Source organism: Hevea brasiliensis, chromosome 6 (assembly GCF_030052815.1).
Source record: "Hevea brasiliensis isolate MT/VB/25A 57/8 chromosome 6, ASM3005281v1, whole genome shotgun sequence".
Classification (NCBI taxonomy): domain Eukaryota; kingdom Viridiplantae; phylum Streptophyta; class Magnoliopsida; order Malpighiales; family Euphorbiaceae; genus Hevea; species Hevea brasiliensis.
The window spans coordinates 27,902,082-27,924,429 of NC_079498.1; the positions used below are offsets into that span (position 1 = coordinate 27,902,082).

The 22,348-nt window shown below is 31.5% G+C and overlaps 1 protein-coding gene, 1 long non-coding RNA gene and 1 other non-coding gene across 3 annotated transcripts; 2 read left to right on the top strand and 1 right to left on the bottom strand.

Moving 5' to 3' along the window:
• The first annotated feature begins 309 nt into the window (after nt 1-309).
• LOC131181225 (small nucleolar RNA R71) lies at nt 310-416 on the top strand. Its single transcript, XR_009149851.1, has one exon. It is a non-coding gene; the product is annotated as a small nucleolar RNA R71 (small nucleolar RNA).
• An 8,891-nt stretch (nt 417-9,307) lies between these two features.
• On the bottom strand, nt 9,308-17,786 carry LOC131180799 (disease resistance protein RPV1-like). The gene is made up of 5 exons (XM_058148522.1): nt 17,233-17,786; nt 16,042-17,143; nt 15,635-15,934; nt 14,578-15,546; nt 9,308-10,221 (listed from the first exon to the last, which is right to left on the bottom strand). The coding sequence occupies exons 1-5, from the start codon at nt 17,724-17,726 to the stop codon at nt 9,442-9,444; spliced, it is 3,645 nt and encodes a 1,214-aa protein (XP_058004505.1). The 5' UTR covers nt 17,727-17,786; the 3' UTR covers nt 9,308-9,441.
• LOC131180800 (uncharacterized) lies at nt 11,345-12,376 on the top strand. The gene is made up of 2 exons (XR_009149494.1): nt 11,345-11,866; nt 12,194-12,376. It is a non-coding gene; the product is annotated as an uncharacterized LOC131180800 (long non-coding RNA).
• Nucleotides 17,787-22,348: the final 4,562 nt, after the last annotated feature.

A 22,348-nucleotide genomic window follows, 5' to 3' on the forward strand; every position in this document is an offset into this window, starting at 1 on the left:
CCTAGACAGTCAAGATTTCTGTGTAGATTGGTACTTGCTAAACAAAATTCCTCGTGGGAACGATACTCTACTTATCACTTTATTACTTGTTAGCGATACGTGCACTTGCGGTAATTGCAAAATAGCGAAACAGTGTGTGATCCATTCTCATTCCAAACTATTGAGAATTTGCTGCCATGTTAGCAATCAGCCTTCCTTGCCTCTTATGGTGTCTTGTCAACCAAAGCTCCTCCACTAGCAGCATCTATCATACTGCGGTCTATTGGTAGAAGTCCCTCATAGAAATACTGAATCAAAAGCTGCTCACTTATTTGATGATGGGGACAGCTTGCACACAGCTTCTTAAATCTCTCCCAATACTCATACAAGCTCTCTCCATTGTATTTCCAGATGCCACAAATTTTTTTTCTTATGTTGGCAGCACGGGAAGTAGGAAAATACTTCTCCAGAAATATCTGCTTCATCCCATTCCATGAGTTGACAGATCCAGAAGGAAGGTAATACAGCCAATCTTTAGTTGTGCACTCCAGTGAGAAAGGGAAAGCCCGAAGCTTGATCTGATCCTCTGAAACACCTTGAGGTTTCATACTGGAACACACAACATGAAATTCCTTTAAATGCTTATGTGGATCCTCACCTGCAAGACCATGAAACTTAGGCAACAAATGGATTAGTCCAGATTTCAATTCAAAAGCAACATTTAAAGCAGGGTATTGGATACACAAAGGCTGTTGGTTTAAATCAGGAGCAGCCAACTCTTTCAAGGTTCTAGCAGCCATGGTTTCGTTTTCAGAATTTGACTCTGACTCCGAATCCGAACTTAACTCCTTTGGAGATTGGACTCTTTCAGATGTACTCGAAATCTGCCTAGCTTGCTTAGCCAATTTTCTCAAACGTTTAGCTGTTTTTTCTACTTCTGGATCAAAGATCAACTTACCAGATTGAGAAATTCTTGTCATAAGCAAAAAAAAAATCAAAGTAAAAACAGAAAAATACCTCAAAACACTTGAAAACAATCGAATTTGGCCTTAAGAGGGTGGGGCCAAGGAATCCTATGGATTGATTGGTCTTAAGCAGAGCGTCGTTTCCTTCAAAATAGTTATGGGCCGCCCTCCAAATTCAACCAAAATCCTTAATAAACAGTAACAATGAACAGTAACACCATAATCATTATATATATATTTTTCTTCTTTTCCAAAAACCTGAAAATAGCAATAACTCACAAACAAAATTAATAACAAAATATCTAACACCAAAAACACGAAATCAAATAAACTTCAGTCCCTGGCAACAACGCCAAAATTCATGATGGGTGTCGAATCCACCAGAAATTAAATTAACTAAATCACCAAGTATGAAATATTTTTTGCAGTAAGTGGTGAATCCAAGTCGAACCCTAGAGACTGAATTATTAAATTTCGTGCACTTATGTAATGGAAAAGAAACAAAGGTTGTGGGGGGGGGGGTTAATTCACAATCCAAAGAAGAAATAAAAAAATCAGAAATTAAGAACGAAAATTAAATATGAAATTCTTGAATTAAACAAACTTCAGTCCAATGTAATTCTCATTCCAATGCATTGATTTGACCATAGACAAAAGAAATACAATTATATCTTATTGAATACTTAACATAGATTTACCAAACAGCAAGGTAAACCCCTGACTTCCCTAGACTCATCAATTCGAGCCTAGCACTCTTATTGACTCTAATTATTAACTGAGTTGGTATTAAGCAATCCTCATCAAATTAATAACTGCTTTAAGAAAAGGAAGTAGTTAAGCTGAACAACAATTTATGAAGCATAAATCATTTAATCCACCCTATTGTTTCCTTAGGTTATTATCGAAAACTTGGATCATAATCAATAAAACCTAATTGCTACTCATGTTCAATCTTACATAACAATTACGGATTATGAAGATGAACTAGCAATTGATCAAATCAAACAATTAACTAATAGGCCTTTTAAGCAAATCATTCAACAAATCAAAAACAATTAAATTAGAAAATAATAGATATTCAAAAAGACATAAATTAAATTAAGAACCTGATTTCAAAAATCATACATAAGAACTTGAATCCCTTGAACTGAATTAAAAACTTAGCCACTCATGTTCATGGCTTACAAAAAAATAAAGAAAAATAAAGAAAAAATCTAAAAAGAGAATGGAGAATGAAAGCCTTCAAATGGAGAACGAAGGTCTGAATTGGGATCCTCTTAGCTGCTGCCCAAAGACATATTTATACTAAAAAAAAAAAACCTAATCCCAAAGATAGGAACCAAACCAAACTAGGAAAGGTTTTGAAATTCAAGATGCAGATTTTCAGCCTGCATTCACGTTTCTAGAATCAAGGCAGATTTTGAATCTGCCTCTGCCCTCTTCAGGAAAGTTGTAGCCCTATTTCTTAGCTTTTCAACGGGTACTCATGGACCCAAATCCGAGGTCTACAGCCCAAGTTATAGCCCAAAAACTGGGACTGGTTCAGTCAGATGGTCCAGGCCATTGTAACGATTTCGTTGTCATTTTTGACAATTAAAATGGCCTCATCTCTCATCCAGCCCTTCATAGAAGTTGTAAAGGTGGCTCTTAAGGTTCAATTGGGCTTGGCCTTGCTTCATTTGAACGTTTGAAACTCCAGATACAAAATAAATACTAAAACTGGTTGTGACCCATTGAGTCTGGGTTTTTGCAATAGATCCATAGCTCATTTTGTCAACCTTGGAGACTGATTTGGGCTTTTGTCCCTCTTTATCATTTGAAGTGCTCTATTTTAGCTTTTCAATGGATTAAACAACACTCAATTTGGAGACCCGCAACTTTAGAAACACCTGAAAAATATAGCAAAGGTCAAATGCTGAAAATTTCTCCATTTAACACAATTATTCCACAACTATCTAAAAATATGCCTAAATGATAAATATATTTTAACCAACTGAATTAAACATAAAAACACACTAAAAATACTAAATGTGATGGGAGTAAAATTAATAAATTATGCATTTGTCATTACTAGAAGTCATTCATAATGGGTAGTGATGGAAGCCACACTACATTGTAGTTGTAAGGTTTAATTCATGGAATTATATGAAAATTGAATGCAAATATAATATCTATTTAATATCAAAAAGCTACCAAAGCACTCATAACTATGGCACCAAAGCACTAATTTTTCATTAATTTTTCTGCAATTTTATCTTATTATCAAGAGATGTAATATTGGTTTTTTTTTTCTCCAATTTAGAGGATTATTATTAAAATGTGAGCGTAACACGGAGGGGTTATTTGCTCTCATAGTATCTATTTTAAAGCCACCAAAGTACCTAGAATACATATTAGGATCACCAAATTGGAACCCAGCTCCATAGCTTTGCTTTCAGACAAAAATTCAAATTTCTAAACTCTTGAGGTGTCATAGCAAAGTCTTCTTGTCTCTTATATTTGTATCCCTGAATTCAAGAGGTTAGGCCTTCCATCATCTAATATAACTCATCATGATCTTGCTTTCTTAATACATCATCATCCCATGTGCATGCATGTTTATGGCACAATTTGTTCATCAATTGAATAAATCATGAGGTAAGCTTGGGAATATATATGGGAATGGAGGTTTGAGAATTGGATGTGTTGTCTGTTTACCATATATTCAAATTAATGAGGACTAAATTCATTGAGTTTGACAACCATGATTATAATTTGGATTTTTTTATTTCTTATTTTGTTAGTCTTCTTAAATGTACTTGAAAAAGGTCTTCTAAAATGTAATTAATTTTATTATCATTATTTTTTAAATAAATTATCATTTTTTTTATATTTTTCTAGCAGAATTTGTGAGGGGGTAAAGGCGGACTTAGGTTAAAGCCTTGAAGGTCACTGTCTATTATAATGATTTTGGTGGGGACAAATATTTATTATTAATTTTATTATTTAATATTTAATAATTATTTACTTTAATTTTTAATTTATCTGTTTAAAAATTTATTTTAATTCCTTACTGGATAGTGTTTGTATTGGATTTGAATTCCATACATTCGAAGATTTTGAAGTGATACTGTTTCATTAATCCCCTTTCAAAGATGAATCTTTAGGTTCAATGTTAGATGGTGTATTAGATGACAAAGTTCTAACAATGTGATAAAGTCTTTTGAGATATTTGGGTAAGCCATTACCTTGCAAATTTTTTACGAATGATCATTTTAAAAATTTAGGCGCATGAACGCCTTAAAATTTTGGGCAATATATTGTCTTGAAAATTTTAGGCAAATAATCGCCTTCAAAAATTTTGGGGGAACTATGACCATAGAAAGTGTGGCAAATTATTGCCTTAGAGTGTGGCAGACTATCGCCTTTGTGGGTGGCAGTCTACGCCTTAATGTTTAGTGGACTTGTTTGCCTGATACCTTTATTGTGGACTTATTAATTGGCTTGTTAGACACCATTATGATAGATTTATTTCTTAGGTAGCTTATCGATACCTATATAGTGGACTTACGCCTTAGGTGGATTGCCGATGGCTTTATGGTGAACTTTATGTCTTATGTAGCTTATCGATACCTTTATGGTGGACTTGTGCCTTGACTTAAAATAGTGGCATTAATGGAACCAATGGTTCTTTAGTAAAACTAGTTTTTTTTTTTAACCTGCGTTGCATGTTAAATTTACTATTTATATTTACTGTTTATATTCGTAATTTAATATTTTATATGGAATTTTAGAAAAATTTTTATACTAATTAACTAATAAACCTTAAAATATTCTGAAAATTTGTTTCTTTATTTTTTTAAGAATTATTTCTTTCCCCAATTTAAGAATTTGTTTCTCCCCACAATTTGAGAATTTATTTTTTATTATTTTAGAGAATTCATTTCTCTTGTCTAATAAATTTTCTAGTTTTACATTAAATGTATAATCTAAGGAATTTATAAGGCTTCAATTGAAAAGAATCATTTGTAAGACAAAAATTTAATTCAATACTCATACAGTCATATTATTTTTTGCGAGATTTGTATTTTTTTAAAATTAAAAAGAATTGATTTTTTTTTTTTTGTCTATTACATTTTCAAATATGAGAATTGATAAAAGAGAAACCAATTAAATAGAATTCTTTTAAAATTTTAGTTTCCAATAGGAGTAAGAGTAAACTTGGCTCTAAAGTGCTTCGTCTACCTAATCATAGCAATTTCAATAAAATATGGAGATAACCTTGATATAAATTATTTCAACATTGAAATATATGTGATTAATGTGTATGAATCAACAAGAAGAGATTGTATAAAATGTAACAATCATTCAATAAAATGAAAAATTAACCTAGATATAAATTACTTCAATATTGAAATATATGTGATTAATGTATATGAATTAATAAGAAGATGATGTATAAATCATAACAATAATTCAAAATGAGTTGCAAAATTGCACAAATTAAGTGAAATGTCAAAAGACTTAACATGATAAACAAAAAGAAAATTAGTAATGCCTTACTCTATCTTTCTACAAGTTGACATAGAATCATCTGAATAAAAAAAAGTAGGCACCCATAAGCATTTTATATATAACAGCACCACATGATAGGCTGTGATTTTATAATAAATAATCATTAGTGGCAATTTTTTTTATCAAAAATTAGGAGTCTGCAAATATCTAATAAACATTGGCAACTAAATGAATTTCTATATTGCCATTTGTATGTCTATTTGTTTCATTTACTTTTTATTTTTTATAATTTTCGTTTTCTACAAAAATTAATAAATATCCAATTGAAACTTAAAGACTAAGAAAGAAGTTAAATATAAGTATAATTAAGAATTTTAAATTTAAGTATATTTTTTATTTTTTATAATTATCAACTTCAAATTTAAGAATGTTTAGAATTCTTCATAAACAAAACTAATTTTATTATTATTTCTTTTTTTTTAATTCTATAATATTTTTATTTTATTTAAAAAATATATAATTTTCATAATATTTACTATAACTTATAATTATAATTGTATCAGAATTAGAATTGTTAAAAAATATTAATAAAAAATTATAATAGCTAAATTAAATTTAATCATTCATTGTAAAACACCCCCCCTTATGCAGATATTATGCACCCATAAGGCTACTAGCAAGTCATTGATGGTAATTTTATAAATTTAGCCTAAGAAACCATACAACACGTGATGGCACTTTGTAATTTGAGCAAAGAATAAGTCTTTTCTCTTATCAAAGAGGGGATGGCAATTTAGTAATATTGATGAAAAGCTAAGGTTCACATGTCAAGATTGGTGGCAAAGTTGTAAATATATCGAAACCAATGTCACTTTCATTAACTATCAGGGACTCCTTAGTAAATTTCCAATAAAAACTCTGGCCATTTACAAGAAACGGGAGCAATGTTGTTAGTGCAGGAAGTGCTTTTGTAAATAAATAGAATCTTCACATGACATGATGACATTGTAATTTTAACGAAAACTCCATGGAACATATGATGGATGGCTCTTAGTAATTTTGGCCAAACGAGGCACATGAGTAAATAAAATCAAAATTTACACCAGCTAATGATTTGGCTTAAAGCAAGAGCCATTTAAGAGCCAAGAAAACGATGGCAATGCAGTAATTATGAATAAAACATCATGCAGTCATGAGACCACGCAACAGTGGCTTTTTCATTTTCATTTTATCGGAACTTCGTCATTGGTTGTGTGTCGCCAACACGAGTTTATACGGGTTTGGTAAGGGATATCCAACATATAAAATTTGAATTTGACTCGAACTTATCACGGGTATTAAATTTAAAATCTGAATCCATTTTAAACCTGATTATATACTACCTAAACCCATTTTATTAGGGTTCGGTAGGATTGATCACTTGCAAAAACTCAACCCGTTGCCATTCTATGTGAAAGGAAGATGATGAAAGGACTTAGTGATGAAGAATGGTAAAAAATGTTGGCACTGAGTGGAAATAGTTTAATAGGCCAACATCCTACCTATATCCCTTTGACTTATAGCGTTTGGGTTGCTACCTTACAAGGGGTCATCTAAACAAACGTTAAAACAATGTTAATTATTATCTAATAATTAATAATAAAATTCCCATTAATGAATTGTGTCTTTTCTTATAGAAAAATATCACCTAGCATTAGCAATGAGGAATTATTAGGTGCACCCGGTGTACATACACCTTCTCTCACAATCATGTGGGACCCACTTCCTATATAATAGGAAGGATCCACTTTCTGTGAGAGAGGGAGCACTATTTTTTAGTGCACCGAGTGTACCCAATAATTAGCCATTAGCAGAGGAATTTTGGAATTTTGGAACCAGAAAATAATGAAGACAATTTTGCTGTTGAAGCCTTAGCCGGAAAAAGTTCAGAAGGTTAGTTTAGTCGGGCACATTCGAGCAGGTTTTTGGTCAAAATTAATGATTTTGATTTAAGATTGAAGAATCGTATTCAATTTGATTTTAGTTTTGATGAAGTTTAATAGTTGAATTTTTTTAATTTTTTATTTTAAAAATAAAAATATCAGACTCAAAATTAAATTGATTGATTTATTTCTATTCAAAATCAATTTAAATTAATTTAATTTTCACTAATTCTAGTCTTTCAATTTTCAATTAAACAACTGATTTGATTATAAATCTGCCTTGGGCTGGATCATGATAAGATTTGTCCAAAAAGAAAATTCATAAACGGTTAATCAGTGATAATTAGTTTTTAATGATGTGTAATTGTCTCGTGAGCTGCATGGCTGGGACTGTTAGCGCCATTAAAAATAATAATAATTATAATAACATTGTTTTAACAATTTGTTTAGATATTACCTTCACATATATAAATTAAAATAAATTTTAAATTAATAATTTTACATATTAGAGAATATTAACTCATTATAAAAAAGATACCAAAAAATTATTTAAAAGAAAATTCTATCATTCACAATATAAAATTTTGCTTTTTATTGTTGGAAGGCTGTAACAGCTTTATATTGACCTCCACTTCCTGATCAAGAGACATAGTTTTATCAAATATTTATTGGTGTATTCTATAGTTAGTTAATTTAATATATTTATTTTTAGACATTTTATAATTACAGATAATTTTTTATTTAATTTTAAAGATTAATTTTTCATATTTCAAAATTAATTTTGATTTTAAATTCTTTTACGTGGCACAATTTTAACCATCTAATTTATTTAATTTTGAATTTGTGCTACAAAAATTATTAACATTTAAATTAATATAAAACAGAAAAAAAAAATAAAAAAAATTGCTATAAATGTAAAAATCGAAAAAGCAATTTTTTTTTTACCATTAATAATAGAATGATATCTAAATTTTGCCAATAAATATGACCAAAATTATCAAATTTATGTATCAATTCATCAATTAAATTTAAGAGTAAAAATCTTATTTTTTGACATAATTTTTATCATTAAGTCAGTTAATAAAATAATTATTTTTAAATTGTGTTAATTTTAGTCTTTTAATATATCATGTGACATTTTATTATTAAGCTAAGTGTCTTATTTTTATAACTTAATTTTTTATAATTTAATTTTTATTTGCGTGTATATGAGCCATAGCCCCAAATTTTAAAAATTATATTTTTAATTTATTGACATATTTTACATTAGTGTTTTTTTTTTTTTTAAAAAAAAAAAACCTATATGAATGGTCCCTTCAAAATTTACAAATGGCTAAATGTTCAATTTTATACATATACTAACCGAGGATACTCAATTTAACTCATTTTTAATTTTTCTTTGCCAAGTTAATCACAAGTTTCACTATTTTTAACATAATTTAGTCTAAAAATTAAAATTTTTGAATTAAATTTCTTGATATTTTAATTTATATAAAATCAAAAACCTCAATTTTTTTATTTTTGAGCTAAATTTATTAATTTTTTAATTTAGTCCAAAAATAAGATATTGAATTTCTAAATTTTATTTATTTTTTAGCCAAATTAAACTTAAAGTAAAACTAAAAAATAAAATAATTAAATTAAACATTCTCAACAAGTATGGAGATGAAATTAAGCACAAGTTATTTATAAATTTTCCTACAACCTGAACAAGCTTTCCATTATAAATTTAATTTTTGCCCCCCCAAACCCCCACCCAAGTTTTAAAAGTATATTTCTGCCTTTGAATATAGTTTCTTATTCAATGGCCAAGCTTTTCTTATTCTCTGGCAGCATAGGATGATGAAGAATTGGAAAATCTCTACTCTATAGTGTGTAATTCTTTTGCCTAGTTATAAGGCACCGACAACCAAAAAATAAAATAAAATACATCTAGCAATAGCAGACTTAGCTTAATAGTGTTATAATTTACAAATACATAATTCTCAATTTATACATAAAATTTTAAAATCAAGTTTTCATTTCTCTCCTTACAAGTAAAGACATTATTTAAGAAAAACAAAATTTCTTCAACACCAAGTTTAGTTGCGCATTCCATGAAGAGACAGAGAAGAGTTGAAGGAAAGTAGCTTCAAACATACATAAATGAGCATCAAAGCAAAGATCATCCGGGTCGGTTGGGCTTTGGTTTGATCTGAATTAGCAGCCAGGCAGATAACTAAGGTGAATAAAAAAGATAATGCGAAATTTAAATCAAAACCTTTAAACTCATGCCTCTCTGGATATTGCTCATAATCATCCTCAGCAACTTGATCCGACATTTCAGAAAATTGAGTAAAGAACAACCCCTCGTCATCGGCCCGTTCATAGCCCACCATCGCTGACAGTCTTTTTCTATCATTACCATCATCATCATCGTCTTCCAAGTTATGATCAAACAGTAGATGGACTCCACACTTGTGTATGACCTCGCTAATAAATTCTCTTTGATCGGTTCTACCATAGAATTGAAATGAGGCCTCTCTGATACGGAATTTCTTAGAATTAAAATGAATGGTGGAATACCAGAGGGAAATGTCATTTATATTGAACTTTGAGCAAGAGGAATTCACATCGAGGCTATCTCCAGACTCAGTTATGAAGCTGTATTTGCATGAAATAGCCATGAATAAATTACGAGAATCATTAACTTTGGGTGCGAATAGAGCACAAAAAGCAATCTTAATGAAGTCGGTAGCATGGGGTGTTGTGAGAGAGAATAACAATGAAGATCCATTATCATTTTTGTACATCATCCATTTTGGCACTTCACTTCTCGCAATGCATAAACATTCTAGGCAATCAAACTTCGTTGCATCAGCCTGTAAAAAAAAAAAAAAAAAAATCACTTACATATATATAGAGATGATCTGATTTAGAAAAACTTATAAAAACCAAATTGAAAAATTCTAAATCAAATAATACTTTTATATATATATAATGAGGTGGAACTCATATTTTCAATAAGAGAATACATGTAAACCGGTGCCCTTAATAGTATCTCATTTCAAAAGACTCAGATCCAAAGAAGTTGTCAGGAAACAAGTATAGGAACCCGTAGAACAGACAAAACAGAGCAATATGCTGACCAAATTCGAAAGTAGCAATTTTTTTTTAATGTATAAGAAAGTTAAAGAATTCATATATATATGATAGATTATAATATTATGATAAAATACTATATAAAAAGTAGTGCAAAAACATAAACCTTTTAAACATCTATTATGACTTCAGTTTAAACCAAAACACGTACTTTGATAATATATATATATATATATATATATATTAAACAATTGGGTTTTTGATGTCTTAAAACCGAATCAAATAAATTATAAACCAAAGTTTTTATATTTTTTTAAATTTCCAAATCAAACCGAATAATTTAGAGGGTAAACAAAACTAAACTCATAAAATGAAGGGGTGATATCTTTAAAAAAAATCCTAAACTTTGAATTTTTTTGTAATTTTATCCCAATTTTTTTTAATAAAAATATCTTAAATTTTGAATTTTTTTACAATAGTTAATTCTAATAGACTTTGCCACGTAAACATAGGAAATGTCTAAAAACAAAAATATAACATCCTAATTTTAAAAAAAAATATTAAATATGATTATTATTTGAATGAAAATAAAATTTATAAAGTTTTGGGAGAAAAATTTAATTTGAACTTGGACTTGAAATGAAAATTTTAGAAGTTTTAGGTAAAAAATATAATTTTAGAGAATTCAAAGATCCAAAGAGATGTTTTTCTTTGATGGGCAGCTGGCAGCTGAGAGTCACGTGATAGACTTTTCTAGAAGCTTAAAAAAAAAGAAATAAATAGATTATGAGCTTTTGGATGAGAAAATAACTTTTAGAAGAATTGAAGGACCAAAATGAAATTTATTTAAAAGAAGTGGCACAACTGATCTAATGACTCACATGAGCTGGTTTCTCCAACAGGTTCTATAAATAAATAAATAAAAGAAAAGGGGGGAAAAGAAGAATTAGGGGGAGAATCAAAATTTGGGCGTTTGGAAAAAAGACACTGGGGAGGGAGAATCTTCAAAGCCCAACTTAGAATCCAACCATTTTTTATTTTTCTGGTGAAATCCTTCAAATTTTGTGGTGCTTTCCATCACCAAGTCTTTACCTCTTCTTCTTTACTCCCTAACTTGTGGGATTCTTGATTTTCTCCAATTGAAAACAGCAAAAATTAAAGGAGGAATTCAGGGGCAGCAACTATCCCTCGTCACCAGCAGCCATTCTGACTCCAAGCGTACCTCCCATCAGCTCCCTCATTTCCTCCAGCTACTAGTCATATTCCCTCAAGCCTCAATTTCAGCTCTTATTTATGTACAGTAGGGAAAAGCGAAACAGGAGATCAAAGCTTTGCAACTTCAACTCTGGCAAAATTTACTCTTCTATCAACCTCACTAGTGTTTTTGAGAAACTTTCAAGCGCTTTTGACGGGTATTTGGCAAAGGTAAACCTACATATATGGTTTTTAGGCTGTGATAATAATATATTCAGTATTATTGGGATGGATTAAATTGAAATTTAATTGAAGGAAAATTAATTGGGTTGTTATAAATTTAACTTGCACTTGGTGAAATTCTGAGTAATTTAATGATTTAAATTGTATGATGCTATGTATGGAAGGGGATTGGATGATGATTTAATATCTTGGAGGATAAATGTAAAAAATGGCATTTTAAACTTTGAAATAGTTTAGTAGCCTATTGAGTTCTAATTTATTTTAACGAGATCTTGATTTGCTTATATTTCAAAACTTTTAATAATCCTTGTGCAGCGCTTGCTGCACTCTAAGTACAGCATCAAGCTACAACTCTCGCACAAGTGTAGCGGTTCTATGCACCATATTCTCTTTATATTGAATCAATTTGATATACTCCTTTTATTTCTTAATTTTCTTGCTGTGATACTCTTTTTAGTTATCCATTTATTATATTATTGTGGATGATCTTTTCCTCAAGTTGCTATGTAGTTTACATTAAATTTAGTTTTTTTCTTTTTATTTGATAATTGGGAAATTTCAGCAATGAAATTGTAATTTCTGGTTCAACTTATATTACTTTAGATACTTAAAATAACCACTAGATCAGCTCATTAAGTGCTAAATTTTGGATGGTTTGAAGTATATCAGATGTTAATATTATTCCTTTCTGTTGTTATTCGTAATTAGATTGGATTGCTATTAGATACTATTGGTACATTCAATAGAATGTGTAGGCATGGTTTAAACGTAAAAGTTATAAGGTGATTGGATGATTTGAATTGTCTGTGATATAACATTGCTGAGGCTAATTGACCTAACTGACAATTTTTTTAATCTCTATTCACCAAATTAAAATCCCTCTATGGAGACAATAGCAGATAAGAAATTCATATGCTTTATGGAATCTAATTTCTAACTCTTCAAATTGGGGATATTCGATTTGGAGTAGAATGTTTTTTTTCAGAAGAATTTTCTTTAACTACTTCACCTGCTTCCTTTCTTCTTATGTCTTTACTCTATCCCTTTCTGCTTTCTTCTCAAATTGTACTTTTCCCGGTTGACTTAATCAATCCTTAGGCTGAAAAATTTAGCACATAGCAATTTGCAGTGTAAGCTCACTATGAGTTAGGTATTTGATGCATCATGGATTTTTATTTATTTATTTAGTGTGAGAAAAGTTGTTTAATGGTCTTGAGGGAAGGGAAGGTTATAGTGACTACCGTGTGAAATTACATTTGATAATCATGGGACAACAAGCTTGTTGCCTCTTCTTTGTTTGGAATATGGTCAATAGATTTTAAGAAGCCATGCCTTCATTTGAGATGCTAAATTACCTAATATTTGAAGTTTGGTTTAACCCTATGTAGTTTGTGAACTTTTGAGATAAGAAATGACGGATTTTATAAATAATTTTTTTGTTTGCGTCTGTTGAGGGCTGTGGTGTTATCGTATTAATTTGTCTGCCCTTAAAAGGAGGAAATGACTAAATTTTAGGAGAAATCCTACCTAAATTTTTGGTGGAATATTAAGAACTATGTGGACCTGATCCTCCATGTTAAAAATGAAGGTATGTAGGCAACCTTCAGGTACGGTCCAAAGTAGGTAAAATTTTATTCTCCTTGCTTTCAATGTTCCCTTTTCCAATTCTCTAAATATTTGGATATGAAATAATATTAGTAAATATGATGTCTTAATATATAAATTGATTTATTAATATATTTAATTAGTCACTTGGGAAAAATTATGTTTATAGGAGGTATTTATAGTTAGTTGATCACTTGTTTATAGAAAACTATAGTTTAGTTTCAGGTTTCTCATGTTTTAATTAGGAGGATGGGCGTAACAAAAAATCTCAAACTTTTTTTTTTCACAATTGTACCCCAAATTGTTTTTTTAATAAATATACCTTGAAGTTTAAACTTCACTGCAATGAAACCCATTGTTAGTTGCCTTTTTCAATGCTAATAGAGATGTTAGGTTAGTATTTCTAATCCCTTAATTGATACTAATTAAAACTAATTTATTTACAGTAACAGAAAAAAGAAAAAGAAAATTCATTTCTAGCAAATTTGACACCAGTTTCAGTACTTTATCACCTAGACAAGCCTTCACTTCTGTGATGCTTAATTCTGCCCAATCCAACTCTATCCTTATGAAAACTAAGCCTCACCCCCATCAACATTCTATCTCAACAACTCAACCAAATCCATCTTAACTGTCTCAAAACGTATTAATTGGTCAATTATGGTTTATTTTATTTGAATTGGGTTTAATTAGTTTTAATTTAAAGATTAGAAGTGCTAACCTAGCACCTTTAGTAGCATTTGATGGAGCAACTAACTAACGGTGGAATTCAATTGTAGTAAATTTCAAAGTTCAAGGAATATTTATTTAAAAATAGTTTAGGGTGCAATTGTAAAAAATGGTAAAGTTTGAGATTTTTTTGGCATTTTTACTGTTAAAATTAAGGACGGAATAGATGGCAGGGTGCAATTATAAAAAGTTTAAAATTTAGGATATTTTTATTAAAAAAAATTTTGAGGTCAAATGGCAAAAAACCCTCAAACTTCATAATCTTTTTTAGATATTATCCCTAAAATTAATTTGATTATATTTTTTGGATTCAGAATCTAAATCAAATTATGCAATCATATAACACTAGAGGGAAAGAAATTGACCTCTTTGTCCAAATATTGGTCCTCTGGTGGTCCCATGCTTTGAAGTTTGAGCAGTAGACAATCCATTAATGAGCTCTGATCCAAATTAATGCATTTGCTAAGATCCAAATCCAAATAGGAATTCATATATCCTTGTATGAATGAGCTTGATACAAATTCCAGAGAAGTGCAATTTTCTGCATCTACCCATTCAAGAGCTGATGGAAGCTCCGGCAAAAATTGAAGTCTCTTGCAATTGCTTAACATAAGTGTTTTCAATTCAGAACATTGCTTGATGCTTGCAGGTATGCTTTTGAAATTATTTCCACTTAAAACTAAATATATCAATGACCCTAAAGAGCCAAGATTACTGGGAATTTCTGATATACCACAATCCTGGAGAGAAAGATAATAAAGACAGGCCAAGCCTGTCAAAGGAGGCAATAGCAAACCGTCAATTTCATCACAGATCAAGATTTTTAATTCCTTCAACTGATTGACAGAACCTGGCAGTTTTTTAATGCCACTTCTCGTTGCAATCAGGTTCTCCAGAGATTCCAAGTCCCCCAAGTTCTCTGGCAATCCATGGAGATTCACACAATGTGAAATGTCTAGCCGTTTTAGAGATTTCAGATTGCATATGCTGTTTGGAAGACTCGCTAGCTTTGTGCATCCGATGAGATTAAGATACTCAACACATCTAAATTCGCCTAAGCCACTTGGCAGATTAGCCAGTTTTGAGCAACCATAGAAAGAAAGACTTACACCATTCGTCAAATAAATGCAGCTTGGAAAATGGCAGAGTTTTCTGCAGTTTCCAAGATTTAGATCTATAATCTTGCTGTGATACTTAGTAGACGAGGAAACTTCAACCAAACTCGTACAGCCTCTCAAAATAACAACCTCAAGTTTTGGGAATTTCAGTGGGTCTGGAATTTTGATCAGTTGTTTCGAGTTGCTGAGGTCCATACATTTCAAGTTTTCAAGACACTGTAATGACAAAGAAAAGGTTAAGAATATGTTTCAATATCCGGAAGTTTCTACAGAAAATTTCATAAAGAATCATGCTCAAGCATACCGGAGCATCTTCGTTCCACAGTTGTTTGAGTTGGCTACTCTGCATATGCAATTCAACAAGATTCTCAGGGCAAAATTTTGATGGCAAGTATTTCAAAGGGTACTGATCCCAGTAGAGAAACCTCAGCTCATTTGGAAGAAATTTCAGGCCTTTAGGAAGATGTAACTTGATTTCCTCAGAACCAGGATTGTAAAATTTTAGCAATCTAAGCTTATAAAATTTCTCAAAGGCAGAAGGACATAGTTCCATATTTTTAATTTTGGACATGTCAAATGATATGGCTTCGACACTTTCAGCCCCCTGATAAAGAAAATTAAGCGATGAAAATTAGCATAAAATATGCAAAACTACTTTTCTTACGAAAAGAAAAAAAAATGAAAAAAAAAAAAATCAATTGATGTTCTTACTTTTTCTTTTGTCAGTATATAATATATATCCTGGGCATCCCACAACCTGCTACGTTTTCTGGGCACTTTATTTTCCTTGCAAACAATATCCTTACCCATTTGTTGTAGTAAGTCGTGCATCCCCACCTTCTTTTCGGAAATAGTTACGAGAGACTTATCAAGCAGACTACGTATTCCACTTTCTGCAGAAAAACCACAGCAATCTAGTATATTTTTTACACGCTCTTTATCTTCCCCTTTAAAAAAACATGCAATATCCAGAAATATACTCCTTTCATTGTCATCTAGTTCATCATAACTTCTTCTCAGAATGCCCTGAATTTTCTTATTGGGAATAGTTTCAAGTTTTTTCAACTCACTTTCCCATTCTGTCACGCTTTTACCATAAAGGTTGCAGCCTAATACTTTAACGGCTAATGGAACTCCTTGAGTATAACTTATCACTCTCTCTGATAGCTGCTTCATGTATCCTTCTGCGGGATGAGGTTGTTTGAAGGCGTGCAAGCTAAAGAGTTGAAGAGATTCACAATCATTTAGTTCCTCAACCTTATAAATATATTTCTTGCAGTCCACAATTTCAAGCACTTGCTTATCTCTGCTTGTTACAATGATTCTACTTCCTGGACCATACAAATTCCACCCTCCAAGTAAGTCTCTTAGGTGCAAGTAATCATCCACATCATCAAGAACAATAAGAACTCTTCTATTACGAAGACTTCTTTTAATGAAAGGATGCAATGTATATGGTGTGCCTACATAAAAATTTTCTCCCTCTAATATTTTGCCAAGGATTTCATCTCGTAATTGAATTGGAGTGCGCTTTTCTAACTCTTCTCGGACATTTGCAATAAAGCATTGACTCTCAAATTTGTTTGCAATTCCATTAAATACTCTGTCAGCAATAGTTGTCTTACCAATACCTCCCATTCCCCAAATTCCTATCACACGCACATCTTCTGACTCAAGACATAACAATGATTCAACTTCCTTCACACGAGAATCAATTCCAACAAAGCCATCTTCATCAAAAACATTGGGAAACAAGTGATTTAATTTCTTGCCAATATCATGTACAATTTCCTCAATTAGTTTAGATTCAGGCCTGATCACATATAAAGACCAAACAATAGTAATTCAAAATGAACTACGAAGAAATAAATAAATAGAAGCAATTGAAAATAAGTGTCTTACTTAATATTTCTTGAATCCCACCCTGAAATGTTGGCCGTTCCCTTCAAAGCACAGCTCCAACTCTCCACCTTTTCTAAACAGTCTCTGAAATTTTCTTTATGTTGAGCAAGTGCATCCCCAAATCTTCCTGTCAAGTCTTGAACGTCTGAGGGATCTACTTGGTAAAAAACTGGTAATACTATTTGTCCTGTAGTTTCCTGGCATTCAAGAATCTTGACAAGCTCATCCAAACACCATGGAGAATAGGCATAGTTTTTTGAGAAAATGACTATGGAAACCCTTGAGTTTTCAATTGTTTTCAAGAGAGCTGGTGAGATCTCTTGTCCTCTGTCAAGTTTATCATCCTTGAAGGCACAGATTTGTTTTCTACTCAAAGCTTCGTACAGATGACTGAGAAAACCTTCTCGGATGTCTGCACCTCTAAAACTTATAAACGCATCATACTTCTTCCACTGAGGATTGATAGAAGAAGAGGAAGAAGAAGACGAAGCCATCAATATCTGGTGACTGAAAAACAAAGAACTTTAGTGAGATAATGGAGAAGCGGAGACTAAGACTTTTGCTTTGTACAGCCTATTTGATGGTAAAGAGTTGGGTCTATTTCCCCTTTCTTTCAAGATATTTTGAAGGATTTTTTCCCAAAGATTTAAGGCTATATTTGGTATGCATATAATTATTTGTTTTGATTTTTTTTATTTATTATTAATACTATCATCACTGCCACTACCACAACTACTACTACCGGTACTACTACACTATCACCGTTACCACTACCACCACAACCATCACCATCATCCTGTTATCACTTGATCACTACTTAACTATTGTCACCACTATTATCACCTGGCCACCACTACCACCACCACTACCTCACATTGCCACCATCTAACTACCATTATGACCACCACTTAACTACCGCTACCACAAAACTACCAATCACTGTAACCATTACCACTTATTATTAACATTATAAATAAATTAAATATTAAAATAAAAATTATTATTGCATTATACTATTTATATTTTTATTTTGCAACCAAACAGAAAAATGTAATGATAAATACATTACGTTATATTACAAATTTGATTGCATTATATAATTAATTATATTGCATTGCATTACGCTCTACCAAACATAACCTAAATGATTTTCAAATATAAGAATTGGAGGATTTTTTTTTTTTAAAGAAATAGTTATTAGCTAATGCATAGGAAATTGTCATTAGTTATAATTATTTCGGTATTCGCTAATTGATTTGAGATTAATATATGGATAGTTTTTGCCTAAACATGGTCTATCATGGATTCAAAATATAAGTAGTGAAAATCATATATTTAATATGTAAATCCCATCTTATATATTTGAGTTCATGAAGCCTAAGCAAGAAAATCCTCAACATAAACCCAACCAAAACTCTGTGCGCAGGTTGAAATTTTGTACATATTCTATTATATCTTGAGAGAATCGGAACATATTCTACATCTTAACAAAAGTTTAGTGGCATCGTCACTTTTTGAAAAGATCAATTGCTTAGCCGTAATATTACTCGATTTTTTTTTTTTAAACTGTAAAATGAAGCATTCAAGCTCCAATCAAAACTCAATCAATTAAAATAAAGTTTCATCTATAAAGTAATTAGGCATGGAAGATTCGAATTCAAGAGTTTAGAGGACTGCCATTGGACCTTAATATCCTACTAATTTTAATTTCAATTTAATTCAATTTTTATTAAATTTAATAATTATTTTTTTTTAAATAAACAAATCAATTTAACTCAAATTGGACCAAACAGTTTTCGTCCAGTTCAAACTAGATTTATTTAAATTGATTTCAGTCTAATTTTGAATTCAAACTTGCCGTTGCCCCCTTCCTATTCTTGCTGCTAAAACAATTACACAGATAGGAATAGTGGACTTTAGCTTACAGGTGGGTGGCTAGACTAGTGGACTTGTTTTGATATTGGTATTCTTCATTCTTTATGCCTTTAAAAAAAAAAAAAATTGAGGAGATGCCAATTCTAATTTGACTAAATTATAATTTTAATTAAAGTGTTTATATGTGCAATACCTATCATTTTTCAATATCGAAATATGTATCCTTGATAAGATATTCTAGTGAAAAGTAAAACTTCACTCACTAGGGAGTGGCTGTATAACGTGAAAATGTGTATTTGTACGTGTGATATGTTCGAAATGTTTTCAGAAAAGAAAAATATTTTAAAAGTTTTATTTCTAAAAGTTTTTAAATTAGTGTTTTTGGCAGAAGGAGTTTCGGCAGTCGAAGCCTTTTTCCTACCCACAAGCTCTTTTGGATAGAATAGATTTCGGTAGCCAAAAGCTGAACTTTTGGCAGCCGAAAGTGCCTTGATATTTTAAAGGTTTTATTTCTAAAAGTTTTTAAATTAGTGTTTTTGGCAGAAGGAGTTTCGGCAGTCGAAGCCTTTTTCCTACCCACAAGCTCTTTTGGATAGAATAGATTTCGGTAGCCAAAAGCTGAACTTTTGGCAGCCGAAAGCACCTTGATAGAGAGGGTATAAAAAATGTCCAAAGCTTATTTTGCTGTCAAAACACTTAGAGGTTTCTTTTTTCCTCTCACTCTCAACTTTGATGCATATAAAGAGCTCTTTGAAGAGATTTTCTTTAGTTTTTGAAGATTTTGAGTTGGATTCTTCCACTTAGAAGTGTGGAATAGTATATACAAGCTTTGAAGTTGCTGTTCTCTCACATCCAAGCTCCAAGAAAAGAGGTAAACTTCTTTTCTTTTTTATTTAATCGGTAGATTTAAGAAAGTTGATGAAAAATTAGATTTCTACAACTTCAATTTCATGAAAAGTTATTTTTTTCAATTGAGTTTTGAGAAGTTTATGTATGCTAGGTTTAGGTTTTGTGATTTTATGTTGAAATTGTATGTTTTATGGTTAAAATAGTTATGTTTAAATGTTAGAGACCTTAAAAGGCTAGTTTCCCTTGATGGATTTGAAGAAATCTATGCATATGCTATGTTGGGTTTGGGGAAAACCTAGGATTTTGAGTTTTGATTAATGTATGTGGACATTAAGCATGATTTTAAGTTGTTTTAGGCCCTAAAGATGTGTATATGTGTTTGAATTGAGTTTTGCAACTTTAGAAAGAGTTTTGGTGTTGATGGGAGAAGGATTCAATAGGTTTTCAACTTAGGAATTCTTCCGAGGTTCAGTAGCCAAAGCATGGAGTTTCTTAGAAAATCTAGAATTTTTTTAGCTTCGATAGCCGAAGTCCTAGACTTCGGCAGTCACAGTGGCTACTGCCCAAAATTGGGCACTTAATGTTCCAAGGTTCAGCAGTTGAAGCCCAAGACTCTGGTAGCTAAACTTGGTTCTGCTTACTTTATTTCTCCTTCGATTCTAAAGTTCCAAAACCTAATTTCATGCTTCCTAAGGGCCTAAAATAGGATGTTTATGATATGTATAGATTTTTAGAACCTTGTATAACACTCTAGTGTCTGATTTTATAGGATCGGACTTGAGAGACTCAGAAGAGTAAGGATTTGAGGATAGCTCCCATTCGAGTAAGGTGGTTGATAGGTTATAAGAGGTGAGTAACTCTAACCTTAATAAAATGAAAACTATTTATAGGTAATTAATGAGCATCCTCATGCATCATGTTATACTTATTTAGGATGTATGTATCTAGAATACGAAAATGTTGCATAATTGCATAACTTGTTATTGGTGCACTAATGGATGTTAGATGACCCACTAACTCCTCCCATGTTATGATTACATAACATTACATATGTTATGGATCCATAAGTAAATCCCATGGGGAGATCTTCAAGTTTCCCTTTAAAAGAGATCTATAAGTTGCCCCAAGATACATGACACAGGTCATGTTTTAAAGGAAAGTTTGGGCAGTTACTAGTGATAATGTCCATCTTATGTGAAATATTTGTGATGTGAAATACTATGTTTATAATGTATTGCATATGTATAAATGAATGATATAATTAATGATCGTTAGTTTACTTACTAAGCTTGTGTAAGCTTACCTCATTCCCTTAACTCCCAGGTGTAGGGTTGTAGGACTAGAAGAGTGCTTTGAAGACAGAGCATCAAGGGTAGTCTTAGCCCTTCCTTTATGTATGATGTATAGGTAGATAAGCATATAATTTATGAATGGACAGTACTGTGCCAGTGATTAAAGGAAATTAAAAATATGTAATATTTTATTTTTTTTAAGTATGATTATGTATATATTGTGTTAACCTTTTTGAAAGTACGCATGTCGAACTCTTACACTTTGGATCTTATGTATGTTAAGGTTTAAATTATGAACCATTATTATGTATGGATAAAAAGACTAAGGTGTAATCATTTAAAGTATGTTAAATGGTAAGATGCAGGAATGTATATGTGTTTCTTAGGTTTCAGGCTTCCTACAGGTTTTGACAGCCTTAAGTTGACCCTATCCCTAACGCTGGTAATGGCTCCTGGTTTAGGTTGTTACAAAGTTGGTATCAAAGGTTTAGGTTAGATGACTAGACCTAGATGCTAGTAAAAGTATAGAAGAGAGGTGAAGGGAAGCATGTCGACCAGCACGGTTAGGAAAATACATGTCCAATAGGGTTGAGTCCCTGCATGTTATGTGATGAATGTATGTGCATGTTAGGTTTCATGCTATGTTTGGTTGCATGTTGTGTGTTCATGTGAATGCACATGAACTTTTTGTGGTCTCAACACTTCTTGTTTGCTTTCAGAAAGGTGAGGTTCAAGACAGTTCTAAGTTGATTACCACTCCACTTGAAAATAAGGGTATTAGAGCATTACTCGCTAACCTTATTGTCAGGAAGAGAGCAAGTACATGTGGAAGGAGAGAATCTTCAAGAGGTCCTAGAAGGTCCTTTGAAGTCAGTAGGGAGATTGCACAGGCACCTAGAATGTCTATAGATGCATGAAGGAATTCTTATGGCTTCTCTTAACAGCATGAGAATCTTGAGCCTTCTGGTGTGCGAAGGATGAGAGAAGACAATTTTGAGGAGGGAGGAGATGAGTTAGAGTTCGTATCTCCTCCACAGCTAGAATCGGAGTATGGGTTTGGGTATCAATACCCACAACAGGGGAGTTTTAGAAACCTTGGG